At 52.9% G+C, this 27063-nt stretch overlaps 2 protein-coding genes across 10 annotated transcripts in view; both read left to right on the top strand.

The window, feature by feature from the left end:
• Positions 1 to 27063, top strand: part of MORN5 (MORN repeat containing 5) — a 632826-nt gene that overhangs the window by 139081 nt on the left and 466682 nt on the right. The window lies entirely within an intron of this gene.
• Positions 1 to 27063, top strand: part of DAB2IP (DAB2 interacting protein) — a 216683-nt gene that overhangs the window by 122961 nt on the left and 66659 nt on the right. For all 9 annotated transcript variants that reach the window (XM_050761876.1, XM_050761879.1, XM_050761880.1 and 6 more), the window contains one exon: positions 8603 to 8736. In XM_050761876.1, the coding sequence (XP_050617833.1) occupies positions 8603 to 8736 (134 nt within the window). The remainder of the gene's footprint in view (positions 1 to 8602; positions 8737 to 27063) is intronic.

The following is a 27063-nucleotide window of genomic DNA, read 5'->3' as shown; positions in this document are numbered from 1 at the left end:
CTGGTTTCTGTTCACTGATGCCTGCCCAATCCTGGGCACTGGCAGATACCAGGAGGGCCCTGCCGACATCCTCAGCTCCCCTCCCAACTTCACCTTCACCCTCTTCAAATCTGGGCTCCCCTCTTTTTCCTCCACTAGACTCTCAGTGTTCCTTAGGGTTCCCCTTTACTTGGGTGTCCTCTGCACTGGGGAGGGGATTATAAGCCCAGGCTCAGGTGGTGGTGTCTAACTGGGAGGCTGGAGGGACCTGTGATAACTCTAGGGGCCTCCCTGGACAGCCAGACTCCCCACTGTCCTACCTCTACACCTCTGCTTATGCTGTGAGTCTGCCTAGAATGCCTGTATGTGGCTATCCTGTCCCAGCTAATCTCCGCAAGCCCACCTGCTGTCCCACCTTCAGTGTTTCCAAAATGCTGTCAAAAGCTGCCTCCTCTAGCAAGTCTGCCCAGATTGCTTCCAAGTGAAATCCTTTCAAAAAGCCCCGCAGAGCACTTTCTCTGTTTCCTTTTATGTCATTAAATATTTGTGAATTCATTCAGGAAATATTGAGAGAATAGCTGCCAGGTGTCCAGCACTGGAGACCCAGGTTGCCATGGCCCCTGCTCTGGAGGCTTTACAGTCCAGTATGGGTGGGGAGGCACTAAATAAACACACTTATAATTACAACTGTCGTAAGTCTACAGGGAGACCTGGCCTAGGGTGGGGACATCGGGGGACGCCTCTAAGGGAAAGACTGAGGAGGTACCTTAAGGGTGTGGAGGGTCTTCCTTCCCAGGCAGGAGGAACAGCCCAGGCCCTTCTGGCTAATGGCTGGGCTGGTCTCTGGTGGTCAAAGGAAGTGATAAATGAAAGTGATCGTGACAGCAATGCCAGCAGTTCGTATTTATTGTATGCAGGGAAATGGGCTAAGTTTCTTCCATGCATGATCTCATTGCATCTCCACAACCACTTTGTCCTCATTTTACAGAAGAGGACACAGGCATAGAAGGTTAAGTCATGAGCCCAAAGCCCCGTAGCCATTAAGTGGTGGAATCCCCTGCTTTCACCCTCTTCCAGGGGAAGTATGAAAATTATTTACATTTTACCTGGGGATTCCTAGAGATTGAATTACCCTTAGGACCTAAAGAGGTGTGTCAAACGGTGGAGTTTTAGCTGTGCTAATGGGCAGAAGGAGAAATGTTTAGGGCAGGGACCTTCAGCTCTTGCCAGGGAACAGAACTGCAAAAGCCACATGTTCAGGGAGCTGTAAAGACAAGCTTTTTGAGTGTGAGAGGAGCAAACAAGTTGTCCTCAAAGACTGCCAGAAAGTGAAGCCCTGCCAGAAAAGCAGAGGGGGTCATCTTGGAAGCCGTTAAGAGCTGTTTTCTTGCCTTGGCCCTGAGATCTGGGCTCCCAACTCTGGAGCTTCCTGGGCCACTTGCCCTTCCTTTCCTGGTTGTGAATTTGAGCACATGTGGGCCAGTGTGTTTAGTTTTGTGTGTCTGCACAATTCTGCGGGTGCCTGATGAAAGCTGAGTACATATGTATATTTATGGGCTTGTTTCAGTGTATTTGTATTTTGGCTTGTATGTTTCATGGCTGTGTATGTGTGTATTCGTGTGTGTGCTGATCAATGTGTTTGTGTTTGTGTGTGTCTGTATGTGTAGTGGTACCGGGGTACTTGTACGCTTACACATGCATTTCTTTGTGGGATGCCTTTCTTGTGTGTATTTGTATGCATGCCTGTCCTAGCACTTGCGTATGTTTCTGGCCCTGTATATTTCTCTAAGTGAACATGTTTAAGTGTGTTTTTCCAGGCAGTATTTTAACACAACAGTGACCCTGGAGTGTCAGGGTCCAGCCCCTTCCTGGGGCTTCCCCGAAGGCTCTCAGGGCCTATGAATTGGTTTTCTTTGTATGACTTAAGTAGTCTGGCTACCTTCTCCAGGCGGAATATGTGGCGATCTCACTGGTATGAGATTGTGGAGGAGTCTATGGGCATAGGGTGGCCTGTGAATAGGTGGCCACCAGGAAGGCACTAACCTAATCCCAGTTTAAGATGCCTCCCGTCTTTTGCCTGTCACAGTGTCTGACATTCCACCATTAGTGAGTCATTCTCCAGCTGGGACCCTCTTTGATGGTGCATACCCTTGAGGGGAGGAGGCCAGAGAAGCTGGGCAGCCTGCCGTGGGTAGAGACCCGGGAACAGGGAAGGCGAGGGCAGGAGGAATGGCACATCTGAAGGATTTGGGCAAAGCCAGAGAATTCCCTGATGCCGTTGGTGCCAAGCCTGGGGCGGGCCAGGCAGCCTGGCCCTGGCAGCTGCTCTGACTTTATAGGATCATCAAATATCAGCACTGGAAAGGAGCTTGGTGATCACCCAGTCCAGCCCCTCGTGTTGCAGATGGGAAGACTGTGGCCCAGAAAGAGGAAGTGAGGGCAGCCTGTGAGGTTCTTGAAGCGTGGATGCTGAAGATACAAAGAGCACTGGGCAAGGAGCAGGGGACCCAGGTTCTAATGGCCCCGACTGGTGATGCTGGGCAGGTCCCACTGCCCTCTGGGCCTCAGATTTCTCCTCAGTATCACCAGCCTGGCTGCCCTCTGTGGGCCCTCCTGGCTCTCACCCTGTGACTCTGGAAGCAGGACCCCCACCACCCCAGCCCTTTTCTAGTGCCCCCACCAGCCTGCTGCAGTGTCGGGTCAGCCCGCCAGCCCGTGCGCTCAGCATTTCTCCCCTCCTGGAGCTGAGAGAGGTGGCAGGATCTGGATGGGATCTTCTCCCCTTCCTGTTTATTTAGATGTGCTTTTGGCATTCGGGCAAAGCCCCAGAAAGATACTGAGAGACATGCCTGTCAAAATAGTCTCCCTTCTCCAAGGCTCTCTCTTTGGGGATGGGCCTTAGAAACAGCTATGGGAGGAGCCGGGCCTGGGCAGAGGGAGGATCCACAGGGTTCTGCCTCCATCCTGAGTACTGTCTTGGGGTTCCCCAGTGGGCAGCTGAGGGCTCAACGGGCGACAAAGTTCTGCCAGGCCCACCTACCCATCTGCAGCAGCCCAGGTCTGTCTGTTGAAAGGGGAGAGAGTGATGAAGACAGGCCTGGAGGAAGAATGCAAGGACAAATAGATGTTGGGCTTGGGGGAAGGAACCCGCCTTTGATTGAGCACCTACTTTGTGCTAGGCATGTTGCTCAGTCAGTGCTTGGTATTCAGGTGAGAAGCAGTTTCTTCGAGACCATTGGTGACAAGGGGCTCCCGGGTGTCTAGGTGACGGCGCTGAAATGCAGATCCCTGGTTCCCTAGGGACTGCCTCCTCGGCTGGGAGTGAGGCACAGACAAGGACAGCACTGGGCAAGGTTCTCCTCCCTGGGGGTGGGGAGCCTCCAGGTATTCACTGGGAGCCCCTGTGTGACAGCTCTGCACTCAGGGAGTGAGCGGGCCTCCCTTTCTTCCCTCCCACCTTGGCTTTGGTCCCTGAGGCCTAGTACAGTGCCTGGGGCTGAGTGTGGGGAGGATGATCAGAGCTGTCCATTCTGTTTCCCTATATGGAGGAGTCCCCACGCTGCCCATCCCAGGGGCCAGAACTCTCTTGGTTATAGTCCCAGCTCTGCCACTTTCAGCAGGTGACTTAACTTCTCTGAGCTTCCATTTCCCCACCCGGAAATCCAAAACATCCTGAATTCTGAAGCCCTTATTCTCCCAGGGATTCCTGATAAGAGGCGTTGGGAGCTCCTAGGCGTCCTCTCCTAGGGTGGGAGTGACTCGTCAGAACAGAAGCTTGATTGCTGGTAATATATCATCATCATCACGTGGAATTCATTGAAATGAGTAAATGAAGAAATCACGTATCTTGAATTCTGAAAGGGCTTTGAAAAAGTCGTTCAGGACCTTCTGGAGAAGGAACAGGGTTGTGGGCCAGATGTCAGGATGGTGGTGAAGTGGCAGGAACTGGGGTAGGAGAGTGGCTTAAGAACTTGGGTCCTTCCAGCCAGAGACCCCCAGGCCTCTGACCCCCACTCAAACTGCCCTGTGCTTTGGTCAGTGATATGATGGAAGCCTAGGGCCTAAAGGATCAGCTGGCATAGGAAGGATGTCCAGATGGGCAGTGGGCCATCCACAGAGAGGGGTGAGGGCTACATAGCTATCCACGCCCAGCCATCAGGGAATGAGCTGGGGAGGTGGCACCAGGCAGCAGCCTTGTGCAAAAGCCCTGAGGCCTTAGTTGACCTCAGCGCCATGGCACAGCTGCCTGACAAGTAGACGGGGACATGGGCTGCCTTAATAGAGGCAGAGTGCCGCATCTGGGGAGGGAGCCTCGGGTCCCCGCGGACTGTGTAGGCTGCTTGCTGAGCTTTAGACATCAGTCCTTGCTCCAGTGAATGAAAGCTGAGGCCTCCACCTGAGCAGCCCTGCCTGCCTGTGCACTTTGGACATCGGGAGTCTCTGTGAGGTTGCTTTAGGAAAACAAAAAAAAGTTCTTGTTTAAAAGAGTTCAAAACTACCAAACTGGATGACATTCTGTGGCTCCAGAATCATTTTGCAAGCATGTTCATTCATGTCTCCATCCCCCCTGCTGGACAGCCCGCAGGCTCCTGTCTGGAAAGCCCAGACAGACTCCCACCCTTGGTGGTCATTTACCCATTGGGGCAAAAAGAGGTGATGGTGCTCAGCCAACATCAGTATTGGTTGCAATAAACCTACTACTGTGTGTAGTTGCTTAATAGTTACTGTCGTTCTGGCGACATCGTACTTCATCCTTCCCAGGGTCTCATAAAGTAGGTATCATCATCAGTTGATTTTACACATAGGGACACTGAGGCTCAGAGAGGGCCAGTAATCGGCCCACAGCTTGTCTGAATGAAGATTTGAGGCCAAGCGATGTGAGAGGGCTAGAGCTGTCCAGTGAGAATGGTCAGCAAGGATGGGCTCCTGTGGTCCAGGGCCATCTGCAGGAGAAGTGGGATACAGCCAGGCCTTAGGGGGTGTGGCTAGGGGGTCAGAGTCTGTCAGTGGGCAAGGGAGTGATCATGGGGACCACCTATAATCCTTGCAGATGAGCTAGGCCCAATACATGTCACTACAAATGGAGTGTTTTAATAGTCCTGTACATGTATATGGGAATTCCACGTAGCTTTTGTTGAGCACTTACTGTCTGCTACACTCTGAGCCTACAGCTTTATCTTTTTTTTTTTTTTTTCCCAAGATGGAATCTTGTTTTGTCACCCAGGCTGAAGTGCAGTGACGCAATCTTGGCTCACTACAACCTCCACCTCCCGGGTTCACGCGATTCTCCTGCCTCAGCCTCCCGAGTAGCTGGGATACACGCTCGTGCCACCACACCTGGCAAATTTTTGTATTTTTAGTAGAGATGGGGTTTTGCCATTTTGGCCAGGCTGGTCTTGAACTCCTGACCTCGGGTGATCTACCTGCCTCTGCCTCCCAAAGTGCTGGGATTACAGGCGTGAGCCACTGTGCCTGGCAGCTTTATCAGCTTTTATCTGCCAGTTTAATCCTCACTGCAGCCCCCCATCCATTTCACAGAGAGGCAAGGGGCCTTAACTGTCTTCTTTTGCAGTGAGGGGTGTGTGGAGCTGGGTTTGACTTGGTTCTTAGCCACTGGGCTGTCAGCGGGCTCCACTGCGGTCCCGGAAAGTGGGTATCAAGAACCCTGTTTGACTGAATGATTTGCCAACTGCCCCTCAATTAAAGGTTGTCTTGAGTCTAGAATAAGAGTTTCTGACCTGAAGACCAGTCAACCCCTCTTCCCAAGTTCGGGGCTATAGCTGCCTCCAGAAATCAAGTCCCAGGAGCTGCCTCTGAAGGGACAGCAGAAAAGGTTTGCCTCCCTTCATCTGGCGATGAGGGAGAGGACGCCCTTGGCCCTCCACCCCCATGAAGGAGAGCAACAAGCTGTCTGGCTGGGCAGAGCAGAGGACTGGAGTCCGTGGTCCTTGATTAACCTTGCTTTGTGACCTTGGGGAAGTCCCTTCCCTACTCTGGTCCCCAGTCACCCTGTAATGCAGCCTTTGCATCTGAGTCCCCTTTTGGTAGTGGCTTTCCAAGATGATGAGTATTTGTTAAGCCTGTCATATGCAGGGTCCTGAGCTGAGTTATCTGAGGGACACAGGTCTCTAGGTGGATGTGTGATATGATGGGTGGGTGGGTCAATGGGAACACTCTCTGTTCCCTGGAAGAATCTCTTTTCTCATGATCTGAGCTCCCTGACCTCTTGAATATCCATACACTGCTCACTCCATAATGTTCATGGCTATCTTTGCTACTGTGTCTAGCACATAATGGCTCTCATTAAGGTGAAAGAGTGAATATGACAGGGTATTAGGAGTCCCCAAGGTCATTGTCAGTTTGGGTGGGGGAGGTACCATTCTGAGTAGGCTTTAAGGAGGAGGCTGCTTGTCAGAGGAACATTAAGTAGAGTCACAGGGGGTGGAGTGGGGAAGTAGCACATGTGCATCAAACCTCCTAGAGGGGGGAAAACTTTTTTTTTTAACTCAGAAATAGGATAAAGCCATCAATATTGCTCTAGAATGAGCTACATAAATTGTGAAACATGCTTTTTTGTTCTTCGTACCTCAAGATTGCAAAAACTATGAAATTTTCATCAGTGTAGAAAATAAAAACCAAGAAAAAGTACAAGCCCATTGGTATAACTTGCTTGACCACAACCCCTGGGAGAAGAGAACCCATCCAAATTAACCAGGTGCAGCCCCCTCCCCTATACCTGGCAAGAGGTGGAGGTTGGGAGAGCTCAGAGCTCACGAAGAGGTGCAGGCCTCTGCCTCCATGCCGTGTGTCCCAGAGAGCCTAGTGCTCCCCTGACCTGCCACCATTTGCGGTCCCTCTGCATTAAGCCTTGCCTTGTCTATGGGTCACGCCTCTGGAGAAGGATCCCTCCTGCAGCCCCTAATACCTAAGAGATATTTGTGGCAGCTGATTAGAATACCTTGATCGATAATTCCAGGCTGCAGAGGTGAGGGGCATTTGGACTCCACTGCCTGGGATGGCCTTCTGGTGAGGTAGTATTTCAGCTGGGCCTTTAAGGACATGCAGAATCCCAACAGGTGGCCACAGGGATAGTTCTCCTGTGGATACGAAAGGCTGAGGAAGAAGGAAAAGGCAGAGGGAGAAAGATAGGAAAAGGGAAATCTTGAAAGCTCTCGAATTAGCCAGGCCCAGAAGCTGGGTGTCCTTGGATGAGTCATTTTACCTGTCTGAGCAAGCCTCTTCATTTGCAGAGAATGTTTTTCTGTCATTTTCTCTCTGTGCGGGTGACATGAGATGACTTGTACAGCACATGTTTGACCTTCTCATGTTGAAGATGGACAGATGCAGCCCAGGGCCTGTGGCAAACATCCACTGCTCCTCTTGGACACAGAGAGGGCTGCCAAACTGACACTTTATTTTGGGATGGATGGAATGTGGTATTTGGATTATATACATTAACCTCAAATTAAATTAATATCCCACTTGCAACCTGGAGTTGAGACTGAGGTGGGTGGCCCCCAGAACCCCCCCTCCTTAGAGGGCTCCCCCTCCTCCAGTTTTCCTCTCCCTCAAGCTTCCTGTAGGTTCCAAGCCTGGCAGGACCCAGGCTGTGTCCCCTGGGGCCCCCACATCTCTCCCGTCACCTGTAAAGGGAAGATTGGTTCGACCTGTGTGTATTGAACGCCTGTCTCCTCTGTCTCTTCCATCAGACCAGGAGCTCTTGGGATGGGGGAGGTGGGGGATTAAGCTCTGTTCTCAGTCGGTGCAACCTGGTAGGTGGATAAATGGCCTGAATAAGGTTCCCCAAATCTTGAAGCTTTTAATGGGGATACTCAGCAAACCCTTCAGCTCATCGGGCCCCTCCCTGAGCTGGGCGCTAAGGATCCTTTCCCCAAGATGGTTGTCCTTGCTGGGGTACATACAACGTTCCGGGCAGGGGCCCCACACTGACATCAAGCGACTGCCGCTCTGGGAGGGAATGTCGCCCGGGATCGGGGTCTAGGTGGCCAGGGCACTGCCAGGCGCAGGCCAGCCGGCGCCTCAGCCGACCACGCGCCCGCTCTCATCGGTACCACCGGGGGCTGAGAGCAGCGACCTCGCAGCGGAGGAAGGTGCTTTGTCAATCCCCGACGGGGTAGGGGGCGTGGATTCCTCCTGGTGGGTGGTGGGGGGTGTGACCTCGCTCTGGGAGGACGAGCTTGGAGGCGGCGGGGAGGTGAGTGGGGCGGCCGGCCCTGGCGTTCCCCGGGGGTCTCCGCCCCTCCGCAGCCCCGCCCCCTCGTCCCGGTACTCCCCCTCGCCGGGACGCCCGGGGGGCTCGGGCAGCCTCGGCAGCGGTCGGCGCGGCTCGGCTCGGCGTCGCCATGGCAACAGCGGCTTAGGGGGCGGGGGCGACGTGGCGGGCGGGGTGGGCTGGGCCGCGCTGCGCGGGCCGGGCCGTCGGCGCTCGGTCGGCGGGGGCGGGCGGGCGGCGCGGGCCGCGAGCTGCTGGGGCCGAGCCCGAGCCCGGCCCGCCCTCGGCCGCGCGGCCGCCCAGCAAGGGTGCGGGTCCCGCGCGGGTCCCGGCCCGCCGCCGCCGCGCTAACCCCGCCTCCCCTTCCCCTTCTTGTCGCCCCGTGCGCAGGGCTTCCTCAGCCGCCGCCTCAAGGGCTCCATCAAGCGCACCAAGAGCCAGCCCAAGCTGGACCGCAACCACAGCTTCCGCCACATCCTGCCGGGGTTCCGGAGCGCCGCCGCCGCCGCCGCGGACAATGAGAGGTGAGCCCGCCGCCGCCGCCCCGGGCTGCGCCCCTGAGGGCGCGGGGACAAAGCGCGAGCCCGGCCCGGGACGAGCCACATGGGGGAGGGGACCCCACGCCGCCTGCTGGGAACTTGTGGGGCCACCTGGGCCGGACTGGGGGGCCCGAGGGGAGGACCCTGCGCCTCCCTCCGGGGTGAAGAGAGGAGAGCAGAGGGTGCCCGCGGCGGCCCCCGGCGAGGCCGGGCGCGAAGTGCCCTCGCGGAGAAGTCCTGCCTCGCCTGTCCGAGGTGGGCATTGTTTCCCGGGCCGTGCGGTGCCCGAACCGGGGACGGAAGTGGCGCCTCCGCCCCCAGGACCCATCCCCCTGCCTCAGGAGCCTCTGGGTATCAGATACAAAAGGCATTTTCGGCCAGGTTTGGCCGAGACCGGGCGCTGCTCGTGGTGAGGGGAAGGGTGAACATCTGGAGGGGAGGAGCAGGGGGCTGGGCCACTTAGGGGGCACATCTGCTCTAAGTAGGGCGCGTGCTCCGTCCGCTGGGGGCCGGGGCTAGCAGAGCGGGCAGTGCCCAGGCCCTGAGCTGGGGGCACAGCCTGAGGCTGGGGAGCCAGGGCCGCCTCCTCTCCAGCCTAGGCAGCTTCTTCCCTCCCTTCCTCACCTCTCCACTCTCAGGGGTGTCTCCTGCTTTCTGTTTCCTTCTCCTGGGCCAGCCGGGAGCAGGTGTGGAAATTCCGCGGGGAGGTGGCTGATGGGGCAGAAGGGGAGAGGGAGGAGGAGGAGGTGGTTCAACCTGCCGGGGAGACGCTGGCAATGGAGCGGGCTTCAGCTCGCAAGGGCAAGCCATCCTGTCCTCCAGGGGGCACTGGGCGGACACAGCCTCTCAGGGCCCAGGTCCTCCTCGAGCGGTGCCAGCCACAGGCACCTTTCCACTTAGGCACAGGCATGGTGATGGATTCTGGTGCCAGTTAGAACGTGTCCCTGCCCAGCCTGTGGAGGTGAAAGTACAGGCAAGCACCGAGGAGTCTTTTCAGCATTTAGCCCGAACATCTCAGACCACTGGCATCTGCCTTCGTAGGGCTGTATCCGTGTTGGCACTCCCTGTAGGGGAGGCATAGGTAGCATGAAAATATCTCTCCCCTCCTCCTTGGTTCTAGCAGGCAGAGGAGTACAAGTTATAGCCCAACTCCTGCCCAAGGTTGAGTGACTGTTTAACTGACCCCTAGCATCTTCCTGGAGAGTAACACTCCCACCTCCCAGTAGAATGGCTAGACCTTTAATTTCCATCGGCCCAGAGCAGCGCTCTCCAGTGCATCCTCACCACTGCCTGCAGCTGATTTCCTACCCCAGCTGCCAAGCCCAGCCTGAGGCGGGACCCTCAGCCTTTCTCTGATGGCTCTGGTGCCCCAGGGGACCAGGCGTGCCCTGGCAGGAAGATGCAGCCAGGCCAGAGCTCAACGCTGGGTGCAGTCACTGCGTCTTTGAAAATCTCGCTTCCCATCTTTGTTATTGTCTGGGCGGCAGGCCACCCGGTTTGCTGCCTTCCTCCCTCCGCCCGGCCCCTGCCTTCGGCTCTCTTCCCCAGGAACATGCCCTTCTCCGCGCTTTCCTTGGCGGGGGTCAGGACCCTCTGCACCCGCATGCGGGGGCTTGTGTACGTACCCCCTTTTGTGTGCATGTGGTGGTTGTCCGGGGAACAGGAGAGACAGCAGGCAGTCCGGCCTCAGAGTGTCTGCTCTCCCGGGAGCAGGCGGCATGCATGTCATGTTTACCTCCTTACAGCGGGAAGCCTGTACCCTGCCAAGTGCTGGCTGGCCACCCTAGCCAGAGGTCAGGGCATGGTCGAGACGACCTCCTGCAGGTCCTGCCCTGCTTGGCCTCAGGTCAGCCTTGCCACATGCTGAAGGGGCGCAGAGTGGGGGTTGGGAGTGAAACTACAAGCCTGTTTCTGGAAACGGTAGGAAACGGTAGGAAACAGTAGCGGTTGGAGCAGAATGTCACTGGCAGCGGTGTGGAATTGTCTTTTTAATTTTCTATAAACAAAATCTGGCTTGGTGGCTTCTCTGGCACAGGAAGGGAGCCTAGATTTCCCATGGACAGGCAGAAAGACTGGGTTTGAAATCCCTCTACCCAGCCTTGGAGCTGAAATAGGCTTTCCCAGGACTGGGGTCTCCTGATTTGCTGCTTTGCTTAGGAATAGATTCGTCGGCTGCTGCTGGGATGGATGGGCAGATATTTCTCTGGGGCTGTCCCTGGAGTCATCCTATTTGGAGTTCAGTGAGTAAAAACAGCTATGGTGACCCCGCCCGCCCCTCCAGCTCATGGCCAAACCTGGATGAGTGGAGTGGTACCTCTCCCTGCTCTGATGTGGTGTGGTTGTGCTGTTGAAGGCTGGGAGGGCAGGACAGGCTGCCTCTGGCTTGGCTTAGCAGCGAGGAAGGGTTGTGTCCTGGCTCCATGGGACCCCCACTGGCTGCCATGCCTCTGGTTGGGGAGAGGGTAAGTGCCAAGACGCTAGCCTCAGTGAATGGGTGGGGACAGGAGTGGGAGGGAGGGTGCAGGCTTCTAGGTGGTCAAGCCGGAGCCCTGGTCCCCATGGCCTTCCCATGTAGATGAGTGGCACGGGGCACTCTGGGGTGGCCACTTGAGTTCTGACTTTGGATGAATCTGGTTTATATGGCTGCTGAAGAGGCTTTGTTGAATGCTGTCTGTGTGCTCCGAAAGCTGCTGTGTTGGGGAGGTGGTTTTTTTGCGCTGGAATTCTCTCATCTGGAGGTTGGAAACCAGTTGGTTCTGTGCTGGGATTTTTTTGGCTCCCTGGAAAAGGAGTTGGTTTCAGGGGTGGGGATGCCAAACCTGGCTGGTTGGGATTAAGGGTTGCTATCTGGTTGTGAGGCTGGGGTCAGGCCAGGCAGGGCTTGGTGGGCACAGCTGGGCTCTGGGGGCTGGGGGCTGTAGGACAAGCTTAAGCCTTCGGACTTACTCTTCTGAAACAGCCTCAGGGGTGGTTGCCAGCTGGTCTCCACAGTCTCTGGGTCCCTCAGACACTCATTTCTTCTTCAGAGGCTTTGGCAATAAGCACCAAGGACAGGTGATCATTTCTCCTGGATAACAGAAATACATGCTGCTTGGAGCGCTTTCCAGGTGAAAGGTGCGCTGGCAAAAGCATCTTCATTTTGCAGACTGGAAATGCTGCCGCTTCATTTACGGGGCTGTTTTAATGTTGGTAAAAGTGATATAGAGGATGTGGTTCTGCCAGCCCAGAGGATAATTTCCAAGTCATTCATTTATTTATTAATGTTACTGAGGATCTAGGAGGGTCAGCTGGCAATATTATGCTTTCCTCATTCCTTGTCTTTCCTGACGCTGTTTCTGGGTGACTCTAGCCCTCCACACCTGCTGGGAATGTGTCTCCTTTGGCATGCTACCTGTCTAAACTTACACAGTAGTTACTCTAAATCATCTGTACCCCCATCAAACTCTTCCCAGTCATCCTGGTGCAGGGCTTAGCTCATAAACGCAGGCAGCTTTGGTGCAGGAAGGCAAGGCTGCTCTGTGTGGAGTTAGGGATCGATTCCCCCTTCCAGAGTATGTGTGTGCTGGCTGGCGTTCCCACACCTGAAAGTTGCTAATGGTGGAATTCCAAATGATATGGGACTAGGGAGGGAGATACAGTACTTGGATGTTGGGGATGGCAGCTTCCAGGGACCCTCACCTGGACCTGAGTAGGCAGGAATCAATTCTGCCCCTTGTGGTGAGACAGTCCCTGGAGGAGGGAGCGTGAAGAAGGTTGATGAGAAACAGGGGAAATGGAAGTTAGGGTCTATTTTCCTGCTTTGGTTGCTGACAGGAGGTGCAGGCAGGGCTGGGCATCCATGTCTGGTGTTTCTTGCCCTTGTTCCCTCCCCTACTATAGACAGGGAGGGCCTGGTCCTTTTTCTGGGGACTAGTCTGTCTAATGTGGTGATGTCAAGATGATAGTGCAGTTTAGACAATTTCCAGGAGTAATGGGATGCATGTGATCTTTGGATTTGAAGCCAGGCATTCCTGGGGCAAGTCACGTAACCTTTCGAAGCCTCAGTTTGCTCATCTGCAGAATGGGCATGATGATAATCATGTCGTTGAAGACATTAACATTAATAAATTTAGCATACTTTTCATAGAAATTGTCCGGTTCAGTGCTGTTTCCTTAGCATTTAACACTGGGTCTTGCACATTTCTTAAATGTTTCTAAAATTTAATTAATGCGTGAAAGAGGTTAGATTAATATGTCATAGGTTTTCAGTTAATATTGGTAAATTTAAGTCACCTCATCTTGGTAAGCCTCAGTTTTCTCATCCACAGTGTGGGAATAATCAGCAATCATGTGGCCTCATCCTGAGGTTCAAGAGATAATAGATGTTGCTGTGCCTGGTAAGGTGAATCGAGCTGTAAGAAGGATCGCTATTGCCTTAAACATAAGAAACAGCCATTATTACCTAGGGCACAAGACATTTTCCTAGGGATTGCTGCCTACACCTGGGAAAGCAAAGCTCTCGTGTGTTTTAGTAATCAGTTTTAAAAGTTCATTGTTCCATCTTCTGTTTGGGTCATACTTGTTTTTAATCACTTAGGCATTTAGGTTATGTCTAGTTTTTCTTGATTAAAAATGACACTGGGATTTAAATCCTTGAATATCTTTGCCTATGTTTCCGATTTTTCCCGAAGGATAAAGTCTTAGGAAACAGAATTACTAGGTCAAAAAATATGAATAGTTAGAGGTTTTTCTTAGAAAAATGTCACCCACCGAAAACCTGTAATAATTCATACCCCTCCCCAGTGATTTTTGAGAGTGCTTACCTGTTTCCTCACACCCTTCAAAACGTTGGATGTCATCAATAAAAGTCTTTGTCATTTGGATAGGCAGAAAAAGGGCATTTTTTTTTTTTTATTATTTGCATTCATTTGCTTGTTGGTGATTGAATAGTGCTTTCCTGAGTTTCATGGCCAGTGGCAGTGCTTCTTTTGAGACTTGTCTGTTCCTGTCCTTTGCCTGAGTGTTCTGACAAGCCTCTTGCAGGATTCTTGGTTGCCTTGTTTGGTCTTCCTCAGCTTGGAGAGGTCCCATGTAGGTGGATCCTGTATGTTAAATGAGCCTCTGCCTTCCAAGAGATATGACAGGGAACTCAGTAATTACCTGCAAGGAAGGCTCACCTGGCTCTCCCCTCCTCCTCCCTCTCCCTTTTTCTTTCATCCTCTCCTCCCCTCCTCTCCGCTCCATAAGTAAATCAGGTTTAATTCCTAATCCCATCATTCATAAGGAGGCCCTGTATTTACACAGCACTTTAAGAGGTCTTCTGCCCTGTAGGGTAGGTAAGCAGTGAAAGGGTTGTTCTATGGCCAGGAAAACTGAGGCATACAGTCAAAGGCATGGAGGTGGGGCCTATGCAGAAGCCAGGCATTGGAACCAGATCCCCTCTCTACTGCAGCATTGTACTTGAGCCCCATGGGCACCTTTGGGGGCAGGGCTGACCAGCACAGGAGCACATGATTCTGAGTCTCATCTCTAGAGAGGAAGGGGAAAGCCACAGAATACGACCTGGACGTATAGAAGAATCAATTTATTTTTTGCTTTCTCATTTTTATAGCCTTCCTTTTAGATCTGCAGCTCCCTTGTGTACCTTCCCAAGATCCGAGCTGGGCAATATTTTTAGGAACGGTGGAAATTAGCTAGTGAGAGTGGGATCAGCAAGGCTGAGGTTTCAAAACCTCAAAGAAAGGCTGGAGAAGCCTTTCTCTGCACAAGCAAATGTATGTGTACGTTTTTTGTATGTGTTGCAAGTGTGCACCTGTCCTCATGAAGTGGTGTGTATATTATATGTTAATGTCCTTGTACATGTCTGTGCATTTAATTGAGTTAATACAGGTGAAGTATTTGGAACAGTGCCTGGGTCACATCATATGGGGTGAGACTGTGTAAAGTAGCTGTTTTTGGAGGCCAAATACAGGCAATTGCATATACGATTCAATCTGTGTGTTCATTATAAGTGTTGTCTACTATTGTTATTATCGTGTGTTTTCTTCTTGGGTATACATCTACCAGTTGTTTGTACATGTCTGTGTACGTATACCCTGTTGTATCTGTGTGTATAGTATATTCTCTGAGCACTCGCGTGCATCCCTGTGTGCATGTGTGCACTTTCTGTCTGGATGCATGGACACTGAGCCGGCCGTTGTGTGAATAAGCACCCCACCTTCTTGGGGAGAATTTCTCGGACAGCAACTCTTTGCCTCCACTCTCACCTTCAGTTACCAGGCAGAGCTCAGGCCCAGGTGCCAGGCCTGAGGGGTGCTTTGGGACCGCTTCCATTCTCCTCCAGGTAGCCCTGCCTATTTCCAGGCCCTGTATTAGAATATGCAAATGGACTCTTTAATGCAATTCCTTTGCAAAATATTACTTGAACCAGAAAGTTAATTACCAGGCTCTAATTGATGGCTGTTTTAGAAGGCCACATAACAAAACTGGAGGAGATCGTAAGAGACCAAAAAGGCAAGAGGGAAAAGCATCCAGCTCCCCCAGTCGGCTTGGTGACTCCTTCCAGGGTAGCAGGGTGTGCTTAGCTTCTCTCTGCTCTGAGCAGCCAGCCTGCTCCCTTGTGGTGATTGGCTGTAGGTGAGTGAAAGCTCCGTTTGCACGAAGAACCTCTGGTGGTTCTAGTCTCTTGGCCATCAGTGCATCCATCTGTGAGGTGTGTCCAGGGCAGCATCTGCCTGGGGATGGGGTGAGAAGGTGTGGATAGCAAGCCTGGGCTGAGGTGGGGCTGTACCAACCTCGGAGCAGCCAGGTGACATGCCCAAGGCCTGGGCTATGGGAGGGACAGTCACTAGCCACTCTGCTTTCCCACCCCTCCAGGGGCCTCTGGGCTACCGCTGCAGGGAAGCTGCCCCCAAGTCAGAGCCTGGGAACCTGAGGCAGCTTCCCACAGCCAAATCTCCACCAAGGGCCCAGCTCCCTCCCCTCTGCTTCTCTCTGAGCTCTCTGTGGCCCATGTGTGACGTGAGAGATTGCTTGCATACCCCTTCCTTGGGCTCTTGGTCAGGCCCTGCCTATGTGTGACTATGGGCAAGCCATGGTTCCTCTCTGCCCCTCCTTCCACTCATCCATCAAGAGGAGTGATTGTGCCCACCCACCTATCTCAAAGGACTGGTTGGAAACTCACAGGAGATTATAGTGATGGAAATGGTAGGGAAGTTTCCCCTCCCAGCTGGGGTGTGCCTGTGTTACCATCCCCTCCTGAGATAGAGGGCATCTCTGGCCTCTGTGGGCATATGGCTGTCCTCCCTTGTGTATACAGGTCATGCCACCTGCCACCTGGCACACATGCACGTCCTTGTGGAAGCCACCAGCGTGCAGCAGATGTCCCCTGTGGGCCACATGGGCGATGGGGTGAAAACCTATGGGAGGGAGAGGGAAACAACGTCCATCCCCACCCACAAAGGTTCCTGGCACCCTGCCTGAGAATTCCTTGGGGGAGAGGTAAGAAGTGACTCCAAGGCTGGAGGTCAGGCCCCATCTTGAGGGCAGGCCAAGGAATAAGTCCTCCCTTCCCCCCTCCCTGTGTCGGCTTAGGAGGCCCTCGTTCTGCAGACCTGTAGGGTCATCCCCTTGTAGACCTCAGCTGATGACTGCCTTGGCGATAGGCTGCTTGGAAGCACTAACAGAGCACTTTGTGCCCTGTGCCGGAGGCATTTAGAGTTGGCCAGTGAATAACTGAATGTGCTTAAATTTTTTAGGAGAGACGGACCAGTGGGTAGCCTCAGACTGTACTTTTTAGGGGTTCCCCAAAAGGCAGCCTGAGCAGGTTTTTGCCATCTCCACCCTTCTGCCGCCCCCCTCAGTTTTCCCATCTCTCAGGTGGGGTTAGTGGTACACTACTGCATCAGATGCTCTGCGGAGTGAGTTACTCCTTGGCACAATGATATCCCATCTCCACTTTTCAGTGGGCAGCCCCCATGGGGGAGCAGAGGAGCCCTACTCCCTACTGTCCCAGGTAACCATCACCTCCTGCCTGTCGCCCTGACCTTTCTGGAACAAACCAGGGCCCTTGTTTTCAGGCTGGGCCTGATTGTAAAAGAGTGCACTGGGGAGAGATAGAGATGGCACCAGGGTAGCATGGGCCCTAATTTGATTCGACGTTGTCATGGGGAGTTTTCATACCGAGGGCAGTGAATTAGTGTAGTGTCTCCCTGTGCCCACTGACTAAGGGGAAGTTAATTTCATGCTCTGCCTTTTTGACATTCATAATCAGAACGTGGTATTGCAGCTGCAGATTGTTAGCAGGTGAAGGATGTGTGAGCCTCAACAATTACCATTTCTGGCTGGGGAGGAGATTGATTAATAGATTGTTCCCAGCCCCACCCCCTCTGCTCCTTACTCTCCTCTGTGCTTTCTTTCCCTCTTTCCAACTTCGCCACATTTCATCAGTAAACTAAGTGGCTATGACTAAATCCCTACTCTTGTACTGGAAACCCAGGGCAGAGGAGGACCTGTATGACGAGGAATTGCTTAGGACACCTGATAAAATGCAGATTCTTGGACACTACCCCGGATCTTCTGAATTAGACTCTCTGGGTGGGGTGGTCTTGCTTCCCCAAAGTTTGCTCCTTTTGCAGAGGGGCAGGCATTGTGCCCCAGCTCTGTGCTGGTGACTTGCCTAAGCACTTCCTGTGCTGTACTCTTAGTGATTTCTCATAGCAAGAGGGCTTTTTGTTTCCCATTTCACAGATGTAGAAACTGAAACTCGATGTGTGAGTGGCCCAGAATCACACATTGGAGGAAACCCAGTAACCAGGCAAGTCCATTCCCTGGTTGATGTCAAGATCCCACCAGTAGCATGTCATATCCTTTCTCCTTAAGGCTGTGACGCCTTTTGAAATAAACCCTCTGCCTCCTCACAGGAGTATCAGTAGCCCCCTTCGGTGCTTGCACTGGGCTCCCATTATGAAAAGCTCCTCCACACCAGTGCCCTGGGTCTCCTGAGGGTGCTTGGAACAGTCAGGGCATTTGTGACTGATCTGCATTTTGCACCTGAGGTAGGTGAGGCTCAGAGAGGTGAAGGGGCAGAGGCAAGGGGAGCTGGAACTTGTCTCCTAACTCCAGGTCCAGTGCTCATCCCACCTTTGCCACCAAGGCCCGCTCTTCTCACTAACTTCCTGGTTGCAGGTGGGGAAACTGAGGTTCAGGGAAGTGTACCCACTTGCTTAGGATCAAGCGAGCCGCAGTAATGCAATTCAAGGTCCGCCAAGTCAAATTCCACAGGACAGGACTAGTCAGCATTTTAGGACTGGACCAGATACCCTTAGCTCCCACCTGAGAGTGGAAGTCTTCCAGACCCCTTGGAAGGTCTCGGCTCAGGGAAGAGAATGACTGTCTTTGGAGAGACTAGGCCAGGTGGGGTGGGCTGCACTCCCAACTAAGGAGGCCCGGCACCTGCTAGGGTTATGGGAGGTGATGGGGAATCTGGGCCTGTGAGGCGGGCAGCTGGAATCTGAACCTAGGGCTGCCTTACTCTAAAATCCTGTCCCCCACACCGCCAGTTGCCATGGAGGTTAATAGCAGGCGTGCCTGAGTCAGTCTCCCAGAGCTGGCCCAAGGCTCAGCTCCACCAACTGCTTCCCTCTGAGCTTCAGATTCTCTATTTCAGTAAAGCAAAAACAAAAATGGAAACTAATGTCTCGGGGCCCAGGATTCCTGGCACAGGGCTGGCCCAGTCTTTCCTGGGCTTTGGTTTACTGCATTCAGGTCATGAAGCCCCTGGAGCTGTTGGAGAATGGAGCCATCGTAGTGGGGCGGGACGGAGATGCCTTTCATCCTGCTCCGTTCATGGCAAACTGCTTCTGACACTGTGATAGCCCCACCCACTGCCCTTGAGTGGCCACTCAGGATGCGCCAGGCTCTGTGCCTGGTGCTTACTTGTGCATTTGTTCAGCTCATTCTTACTGTAGCACTTTGAAGGATAGGTGCTATTACTATCCCCATTTTACAGAGAAGAAAATAGAGTCACAGAGAGACTGAGCAGCTTGTTCAAGTCCTACAGCTCATAAGTGGCAGAGCTGGGTTTCAAACCCAGGCGGTTGGCTTCATTATGTAAGGCCTCTATCAGGCAGCGTTCTACGTGGCCTGTGCTCGTGTGCTCTGTTTCACATTACATGTTCTGTCAATGATCAGATTGATAAACCACTTGGTCACTTAAGAAGCACCTGTGTGGTAGGCATTATGCATTGTATATGCATCGTCTCTGATTTTCTTGACTACCCTCATTTTATCCTCCCCCCATTTTATAGGTGAGGAAACTGGCCTCAGAGTATAAAATCATGTAGCCAGGATTAGTCTCAGGTTGCCTTTAGAATCTAGATCTCTTTGTATCCACAGCCAGGGCCCTCTATAGTGTATTAGCTGACATGGCTGAGCACATCTTATGCGCCAGGCCCTGCTCCCTGCACTTCACTGAGTTGAACTCGCTTCACCCTCACAGCAGCCCGTGAGATATATACTGTTGCCGTCCCTGGTTCACAGCCAAAGAGGCGTGAGTTGTGTGGCCGGAAATGGCAGAGCTGGGATTAAACCCAAGCTGTCTGGCTCCCACATCAGTGTTTTTAACCACCCCACAGTACTGCCCTCTCCCTATCTTATAGGTGAGGAATTTGAGGTTCTGAGAAGTAAAAGTCACTTGCCCTGAGTTGGACAGCAGGTGAGTGGCATAGACAGGATTTGCATCCAGTTCTTTCTAGAATGTTTTTCTGTCTCCCACAGGTGAGAGAATGTGGCTGCTGCCAGGTGGTTTGGAAGTGTGTCCCAAGGGCACCAGGGGCTCTGCAGGGGGCTGCTGTGGGTGCCCAAGTCCTGAGGTGGTAGGGGTGGCGGTGGAGGCAGGCCTTAAGATGGGGTCATCAGGATGCAAGGGCAGGCTTGGATCAGTGACTGCCCCTCCTATTTGCAACTTATCACTTATTCTTAAGCATCTTTTTCTGTGGCTCCCTTAGGGTTCTGGGCTCCCATACCTCTTTTCATCTGGGCAGAGCTGATGAGCTATGGCTGCATTTGGATCTGTTGACTTATAATGCCGGGTGAGGTGGGGCAGGTAGAAGAAGGGGTTGTGGCTAGGCTAAGTGACCTTCCATAGCACTTCTCTTCCTCCAAGGTCAGAACATGGAGGTGGCTTTCATCACTACCCAGGAGGGTGAAGGCAAACAGGGTGATGATGATCGTGGCCAGCGACTCCCCCACCAGCCTCTGCTCAGAATCTGTGGGAAGACGGGTGAAGCTGGCGCCGAAACCCCCAGCCACCCCAGGCAGTACTACAGCAGACTCACCAAGGGGGTTGCCTATTGTGCTGCAGGCCACACTGCCCTGGTGTCAACTGCCTTCTGTGGACTGAACGTGACGTGGGGAGGTGGTAGTGCTAGGGCCAGATATTCTGCCTGGAGCCCATCCAGCCTGCCTGAGGTGGTCTTGTTCAGTTGCCCTACGATCATAAAGTCCACGAATTTGATGGTTGTTTGAGGATAGGGAAAACCTACTCCAGAGAATTTCAGAATTAAGGAATAATGGAGCTGGCAGAGAACTTAGTAAGTCTGAGAGTCTCTGCAAGCCAGGGGTGCACTTGAAAGGCCTTGTTGCCTTTCGTACCTCTGCTGCTTATTATTCAGAGCACCCACACGAGTGTTTTCCCGAACTGGGTTCCATGGAACACCTGTTCTTAGAGATGTTAATGGGTGTTTGGGATGAGAGAATTCCATAGTCCAAATAGGACTGGGGAGCAGTCTGTCCAGAGTTTCTCAAACTCAGTTCCAGAGGTTCTTGGAGGTGAGACTCCAGTGGGGTGATTGTGTGCTCAAATGCATTTTCCGTCCTCAAATTTTGCTTCCTCATTCTTGGGAAATCATTTGTGACCCAGGAGATTAAAGGCCCTGAGAGGTCCTACAATAAACAAGTCAGTTTTGCTTTGTTTAATCCAGGGTTTCCTGTCCCCCAACCCCAGGAGCAGCTGTTAACATCTGTGGAGCAGTTGTATTTTGCAGAACATTATTTGGTAAACATTCTTTTGAGGTGTTATGTCTCCTCAGAAGCATGTTTTGGAGGAAACTCTGGAAGTGTTCCCTGCCATTAGTATCTGCAGGAATAAGCCCTGAATGATGGCATTGCTGGCTCAGCAACAGGTAGTGGGTCATATGTATTTGGAAAAAGGCATCCCAGGTTCTCAATATCATTCCTCAAAGCAGCTACCAGCCCTCCTGTGTGTGGGATGGAGCCTGGCTCTGGTCAGAGAGCCCTCTGTGGGGAGGTGGTTTGTCTGGGACGAGCCTAGGCCTAGGGTGTGGGGGTTTATTCCCCTTTTTGCAGGCTGGGTGGCTCCCGTGTACCTGGCAGCTTGAGCTCTGGGCCTCCCCATTCCCCTCTAGACTCCCTCTGCAAAAGGCAGTGGTCGGGCAGAGGCTGCCCACAGATTTGCATAATTGCACTGTCCCCTGAATAATTAATAAAGCTCTGCCCTTGCTGGGAGCAAAGTCTGCACCATTATGGATGGGTTTGCCATGGATGGGTTTGCCGGAGCTCTTCCAGGGGAGCCGATGGTTCCCGGACTCCTCTGCCTTTCCTGGCATGGAGCCTCCAGAGAGAGGAGAGGGCCCTGGGTTGGGGGCCAGCTCTGGTGTGTCCATATGGCTCCCATAGCATGATAAAGGGTAGGTGGGGGTAGTGCGTGCTTTCTTCCAGGATCCACACATGGGTTTTCTAGCACACAGATGGTTTAGTATTCTTATTCTTTCTGCTTTCTGTGGTCCCACTAACCCTTTTTCTCTGAAGCGTGATCAGCTGTTTTGGGGACTTAGCCCTCTTTTCTGGCAGCCCAAAGGGATCACTGCTTATGCAGTGGGTAAGAGCAATGAGGGCCAATTTTCAGACGAGTAGGGGAGGGGAAGGTATTTCTGCTTGGGGGCCTTCTTCAATCCCTCCCAGTTTCTGGGCTTGTTAAAGTCGGAGGTAGCCTGGGAATGATTCCTATTTGAGATTTCTAAATCCCTTTTGATGGTGTTTCATTGATGTGAGTTTTCCCTCTGACACATGGCCTTGTCTCCCTATCATGCTAGAAAGGAGAGTAAGGGGTAGGCCTGCCCCCACCATGTAGTTGATATTGGGGAAAGTCCTAGAGTCTCACCACACCACGAGTAGTCTTGAAAGGCCTTGCTCCAAACCTTCTATAGGAGTATTTCTTAAATGGGTTCCACTGAACATATTCTTACAGATGTTAATGGGTGCTTGGAATGAGGGAATTCCACAGTCCAAACAGGTCAGGGCAACGTCCAGTGAACCAAGTCAGTCAGTTTCTTTGATGCATGGTTCCTTAGAGGCTTTAATGTGCCAGTGTGTGTCTGAGCCCATGGGAGGGGGTACAGGATGCTCTGCTTCCCATCCACACCGGCACTCCAGTGTTGGCACATCTCCAGCAATGGGGAGTTCTTTCCATCTGGAGCGGCCCCTTCCCTTGGAGGACAGTGCCAACTCTTGGAAATGTCCCCCTTTGAGGAGCTTCCCCAGCCAGCATTTATGGGTCACCCTGTCATTCCCCACATGGCCCTCACACCAGCTGGGAAGGTGGCAGGGCAGGGATTATTCCATTTTATAGATACGGTAACTGAGGCCCAGAGAGGGTAATTGTCTCACCCACAGGCACATAGAGTTGATATTTAAACCCACATCTGCCAGCTGGGCTTTCAGCTCTTTCCTCTTGGCCACCAAGAAACCATTTGCTCCCTGGATAAATGTCAGTATGTTGGCTGGGGTGGGGCCTTCGGACCTGTTGCTCTGAAAGCACCCTTCCTAGCTTGCTTGGAGTGTCTGGGGGGTGGAGGCAGGAGTGAGCGAAGCCTTCCTTCAGGGTTTCCAAGCTGTGGGGCCTGGCTTTAGAGCCATTCATAGATAGGGGCCTAAAACCGCCAGATGCCTGCTTATCACACCACTTCCAACTCTCACCCTTTTCCTTCTCCTGCCCTCTTGTTATAGGGTGAGGATATTTGAGGTACCCCAGGAACTGGGTATGCACTCGACTTGGGCCAATAGTGGTGGTGCAGGGGTGATGGAGTGGGACAGGGGGGTCCAGCTGGCTTGTCTTTCTCCAGGCCTTTCTGAGAGTTCTTGGACAAGGCTGGTGGATGACTAGGGGAGCCTGGGGTGAACTTGTTCACAGCAGCTGGGCTTAGAAGCTGCACCAGGGCTAAGATGTGACTTCAGGACTCGGGCCAACTGTTTTATATCTCAAAAATCTCCTTGGGTTATACCATACACCATGAAAGGTACTGCATTGCCACACCCAACAGTTCCATTCTGGTCCTAAAGCAAGCCACATGGGGGCTCTCTGATGAACAGAATCCTGCTCTGATGACACATGTACCCAGTCCAGATCCGATGCCCCAACTTCCTCCGTGATCTGGGACGAGTCACCTAATCTCTGACCCTCTGTCTCCTCATTTTCAAATGGGCACCAAGATTGTGGCGCCTAACTCCCAGGGTTTTGAGGTCTATGTGGGATCGTGTTACGTGGTAATTTGATCATGTCATTCTGTCGTCACGCACACATACTCACATTCTCACACACCGTGCTTTTGCTTTTCTGTTTGAGATCCCACAACCTGTCAGCACATCCAACCCAGTCTTCCCAGGGTCCACCTCATCATATAAGCAAGAGATGGCCAAAGGCAGACATGAAGTGATGTTTGTGCTGACATTTCTCCTACTTAGAAAATCAATATTCTGTGGTCTGCCTAATTGCTCTGTTGCTGCTAAATGAGTCATTATGGAGGGAAAATAGCAAATGCATTGTGAGATTAATGGGAGAAAATAGTTGACAAATGACTTTGGTTTGCTTCCGAAACTCTGAGAAGGTGTTACTACGTGAAATCTGGAGAGCCACGCAAGGCCGAGTCCCAAGCAGCAGGGAGACAGGCAGGCAGCTATTGGTGCTGTGAGCCTCCCTTTTAGGGTGGGGCACCAATTCAAGTATTATAGAGGCTGGACTCAGGAGTTGCTGAGTGATGAAGTCAGGAGCCAACAGTGGGATAGGCGCTCTGACAGCCTGGTCTCAAAGGAGAGGATACTCTTCAGTTAGAGCCCGTTACGTGCCAGGCATAGTGCTAAGCTGGGGGATGCAAATGAGCAAAACCAGCCCCAGCTCCTCCCCTAGTGGAGGACACAGGCTGAAGTGCAACTGTCTTACAGGTAACTGTGTAATTGCAATTAAGATGTGTGTCCTGAAGGCAGTGAGAGCCCAGATCTGAAGGGTTTCATCTGGTGGAGGTGGTGGCAGTGGCCTCCCCCAATGACAAAAGGAGTAAGCTGAGCTCTCAGGGAAGAACCTTCTGGGCAGTAGGAGAACTCGTGCAGACCCAGTGGGTCTTCTAGGAGGGGCTGCCAGTGGACTTCTATGGCCCTAACCCTCCGACCATCCTAAGAAATGGATATTTCTCATTTCACAAGCGAGGAAACCAGGATTGAAGATGGTTAAGAGACTTGCGGGAGGTCATAGAACCCTTAAATGGCGGAGTCCAGATTTGAACGTGGGGAACCCATGCCAAGGGGCATGCCCCCCCCCCCCCCGCTCCAGGGAGCTGGCCTTGGCACTTGCTGCCCTGAGAGTGTCTCTTTAGGGTTGAGGACCTTGCTCCTGCAGGGCAGGGGGCTGCATGGTGGTTGCCTGAGAGCCTTCTGAGCGAGAGGGTTATAGGACTCTAGAAAGGGGGCACCCTCAACAGCCACAGCCAGGCCTCTTTGCTTTCTCAGGTCTTTGCTTCCTTTTAATGACAATGTGACTTGGGTAGTTTTCTGATGATCAAAATGCCAAGTCAACTAATGACTCCTCTTTCAAAAGGCTCTGTAAATAACACACTTCTCTCCCCATGAAATGGGTCGGTTTATTCTCTGCCTCTAATCCCAGCTGGCCTGTCATCAGGCGGGGCCTATCAGTTGTCTGCAGAGGTGGGTGGAGGTATGGTCACCTGAAGGTGCTTGTAAGGACAGTGCTTGTGAGTCCTTGTAAACTTCCCAAGGTTTCAGGAATGGCAGCAGCAGATAAGAAGAGTCCAGGCATTTCCTGTGGGCATTGTGAAGGAGCACCAGAGGCATCCCACTTTGCCTGGTTGTAGCTGAGCATCACAGTGCCATGAGAACCTGGTAAAAAGATTCCGGAGCCCCATCCTGGGAGGGTCAGGGTCACAGGTCTAAGGGGGGCTCTGGAATCTGTATTCCTGATAAGCCCCAGGTGATTCTGAGACCCACTCAAGTATTGAGATCCCCAGTTAGCAGCTCTGGATTCTCCCCTCTCTGAGAGGGTCATAGGCCTCCAAGGGATGGTGGTAGTGGGGAATGCTTTTATCTTCCTGGGCTGGATGTAACACTGCCTGCTGCCAGCTTGGGGAGCCAGGCCACACTGTGCCCCTAGGGCCACTTGTAGGGCAGAGCCTGATGCTCAGCTGAACCCCAGGTGAGGCAGGAACTGCCTGGGCTGCTTCGCTGCTGCTACTGGCCGGAAGCTGAGTTTCATCCCAAACTCAGGTCTGACTGGCTGTGCCCTGTCCCTTGCGAAATATGAACTGCAGCCCTTCCTGGCGAGAGGCTAAGTGTTTATGTGGGCTGGTTGCAGAGCCCAACTCTTTATCCTGCTCAGATTCCATTTCCAAAATAATTCTGCTTAGTTCTTCACATAAACAGCAGAGCCCTGAGGGACTGGCCCTGAGAGTATAGAGGGGATCCATCCCCATCCCAGCACCCCAGTGTGCTCTCAGGAGACACCAGTGGGCATCCTGTGGGTGGTACCCAGAGCTCTGCTTTCTTCTGTTAGGAGGCCAGGAGCCACATTCCTGAGGCCCAGGAATGTGATGGGGAAACAAGTTTCCCAGGTTGGCCAAAGACCAAGATGGGAGCCATGGGGCCAAGGTAGGTGTGGTAATTCAGTGCCACATGTTTCCCATGGTCAACCCTGTAGTCTCTCTCCCCGCTAAGTCAAAGGGGCAGCTTTGCTGTTGTCAGGTTATTTGGTGAATTTCTGTAGCCTCTAATGATGAGTGGTGAGTTGGAACTCTGTCTCTTTTGCTCCTAGCATCTATCAGGAAGACTGTTTCAGTGAAGGCAAGTCTCATACGGATCTGGGCCTTGTGCATGTATGTGTCATAGCAAGCACTCATGAAGATGGGCCGGGGTCTCTTGTGAGCCTGGGGCAGCCCTGGGGGGATCTTGCCCTCAGAGAACTCCTCAGAGAAGCACTTTGCACCATAGATTCACCCCTAGGTGATGCTACACAGTCCTCATGGTACGAATTACCAACTTCCACATCGACTCAAGGGCCAGGATCTTCTAAGTGGTGGGACTTTGGGGCAAGCAGAATTCTGGACTCTGAGTGACTTCCTAAGAGTTGGCCTGCTGCTTAGCCTGAATCTTAGGGCAGGTACAGACAGGATGGTGGTGCTCACAAGGCCTTTTTATCCAGCTAGCTAAGAGCCAGTCATTGTACTAGCAGAAGCACATTTCTACACATGAAAGGAAACACTGCATACTTTTTGGTGCAGTTTTACAGAAAACGATTTAATGGGCTTGCTGTAGCTACCCCTGGCATGTGGATCCTGATAATCCACCCCTGGGTAGATTCACTTGGGTCACACACGTGTGTTTATCATACCGTGTGTAATTGACCTTAGTACGTGTGCAAAATGGACAGCATACCACTTAGCAGTGCCCTGGGCATCCTGACCTGCCCCCCTTGCCCCTCCTGGCATGTTTACTCCTCGTTACCCACAGTTCTGGCTTCCGTGCCCCACCCTGCCACATGGCAGCCACGTGCCGGGCACTGAGAAGAGGCCCAGGTGAGAGTCCAGTCAGGGTCCTGCCTTCCTGGGACCATTCTCCTTTGAGCACCACCTCTCCCTTCTTTTTCTCTTCCCCTCCCTCTCCAGTCCTGGATTCCCTGCTGTTCCTGGTACAGGGGGAGGGCAGGTACCACACAGTGATGGGTGTCCTGCAAGCTGAGCCTGGGTTGTTGAAACTCCTGGCCCAGAAGCCTCTAGCCCCCAGCCAGGGTCCCTGTTTGGGCCGCATTGTGACATTCTTGTTTCTGGCATGTCAGGTGTGACCATGCCTTCTGTCTCAATGGCTTTCCTTGCTGGTGGTCTCCCTGCGGGGCCGCTGTCCTTATGTGTTGAGGTTTCAGAATGGCCAGGCTCTTGGTGGGGAGGCCCTGGATGGACATGCTGGTGGCCCAGGAGAGAGTGACCTATCCTCAGTCCCTCTCCCTGTGAAGGCAGACTCTCCTGCCTGCCCTGGCAA

Source organism: Macaca thibetana, chromosome 15 (genome assembly GCF_024542745.1).
Source record: "Macaca thibetana thibetana isolate TM-01 chromosome 15, ASM2454274v1, whole genome shotgun sequence".
NCBI lineage: Eukaryota > Metazoa > Chordata > Mammalia > Primates > Cercopithecidae > Macaca > Macaca thibetana.
This window is presented reverse-complemented; position numbering and strand designations above follow the sequence as displayed.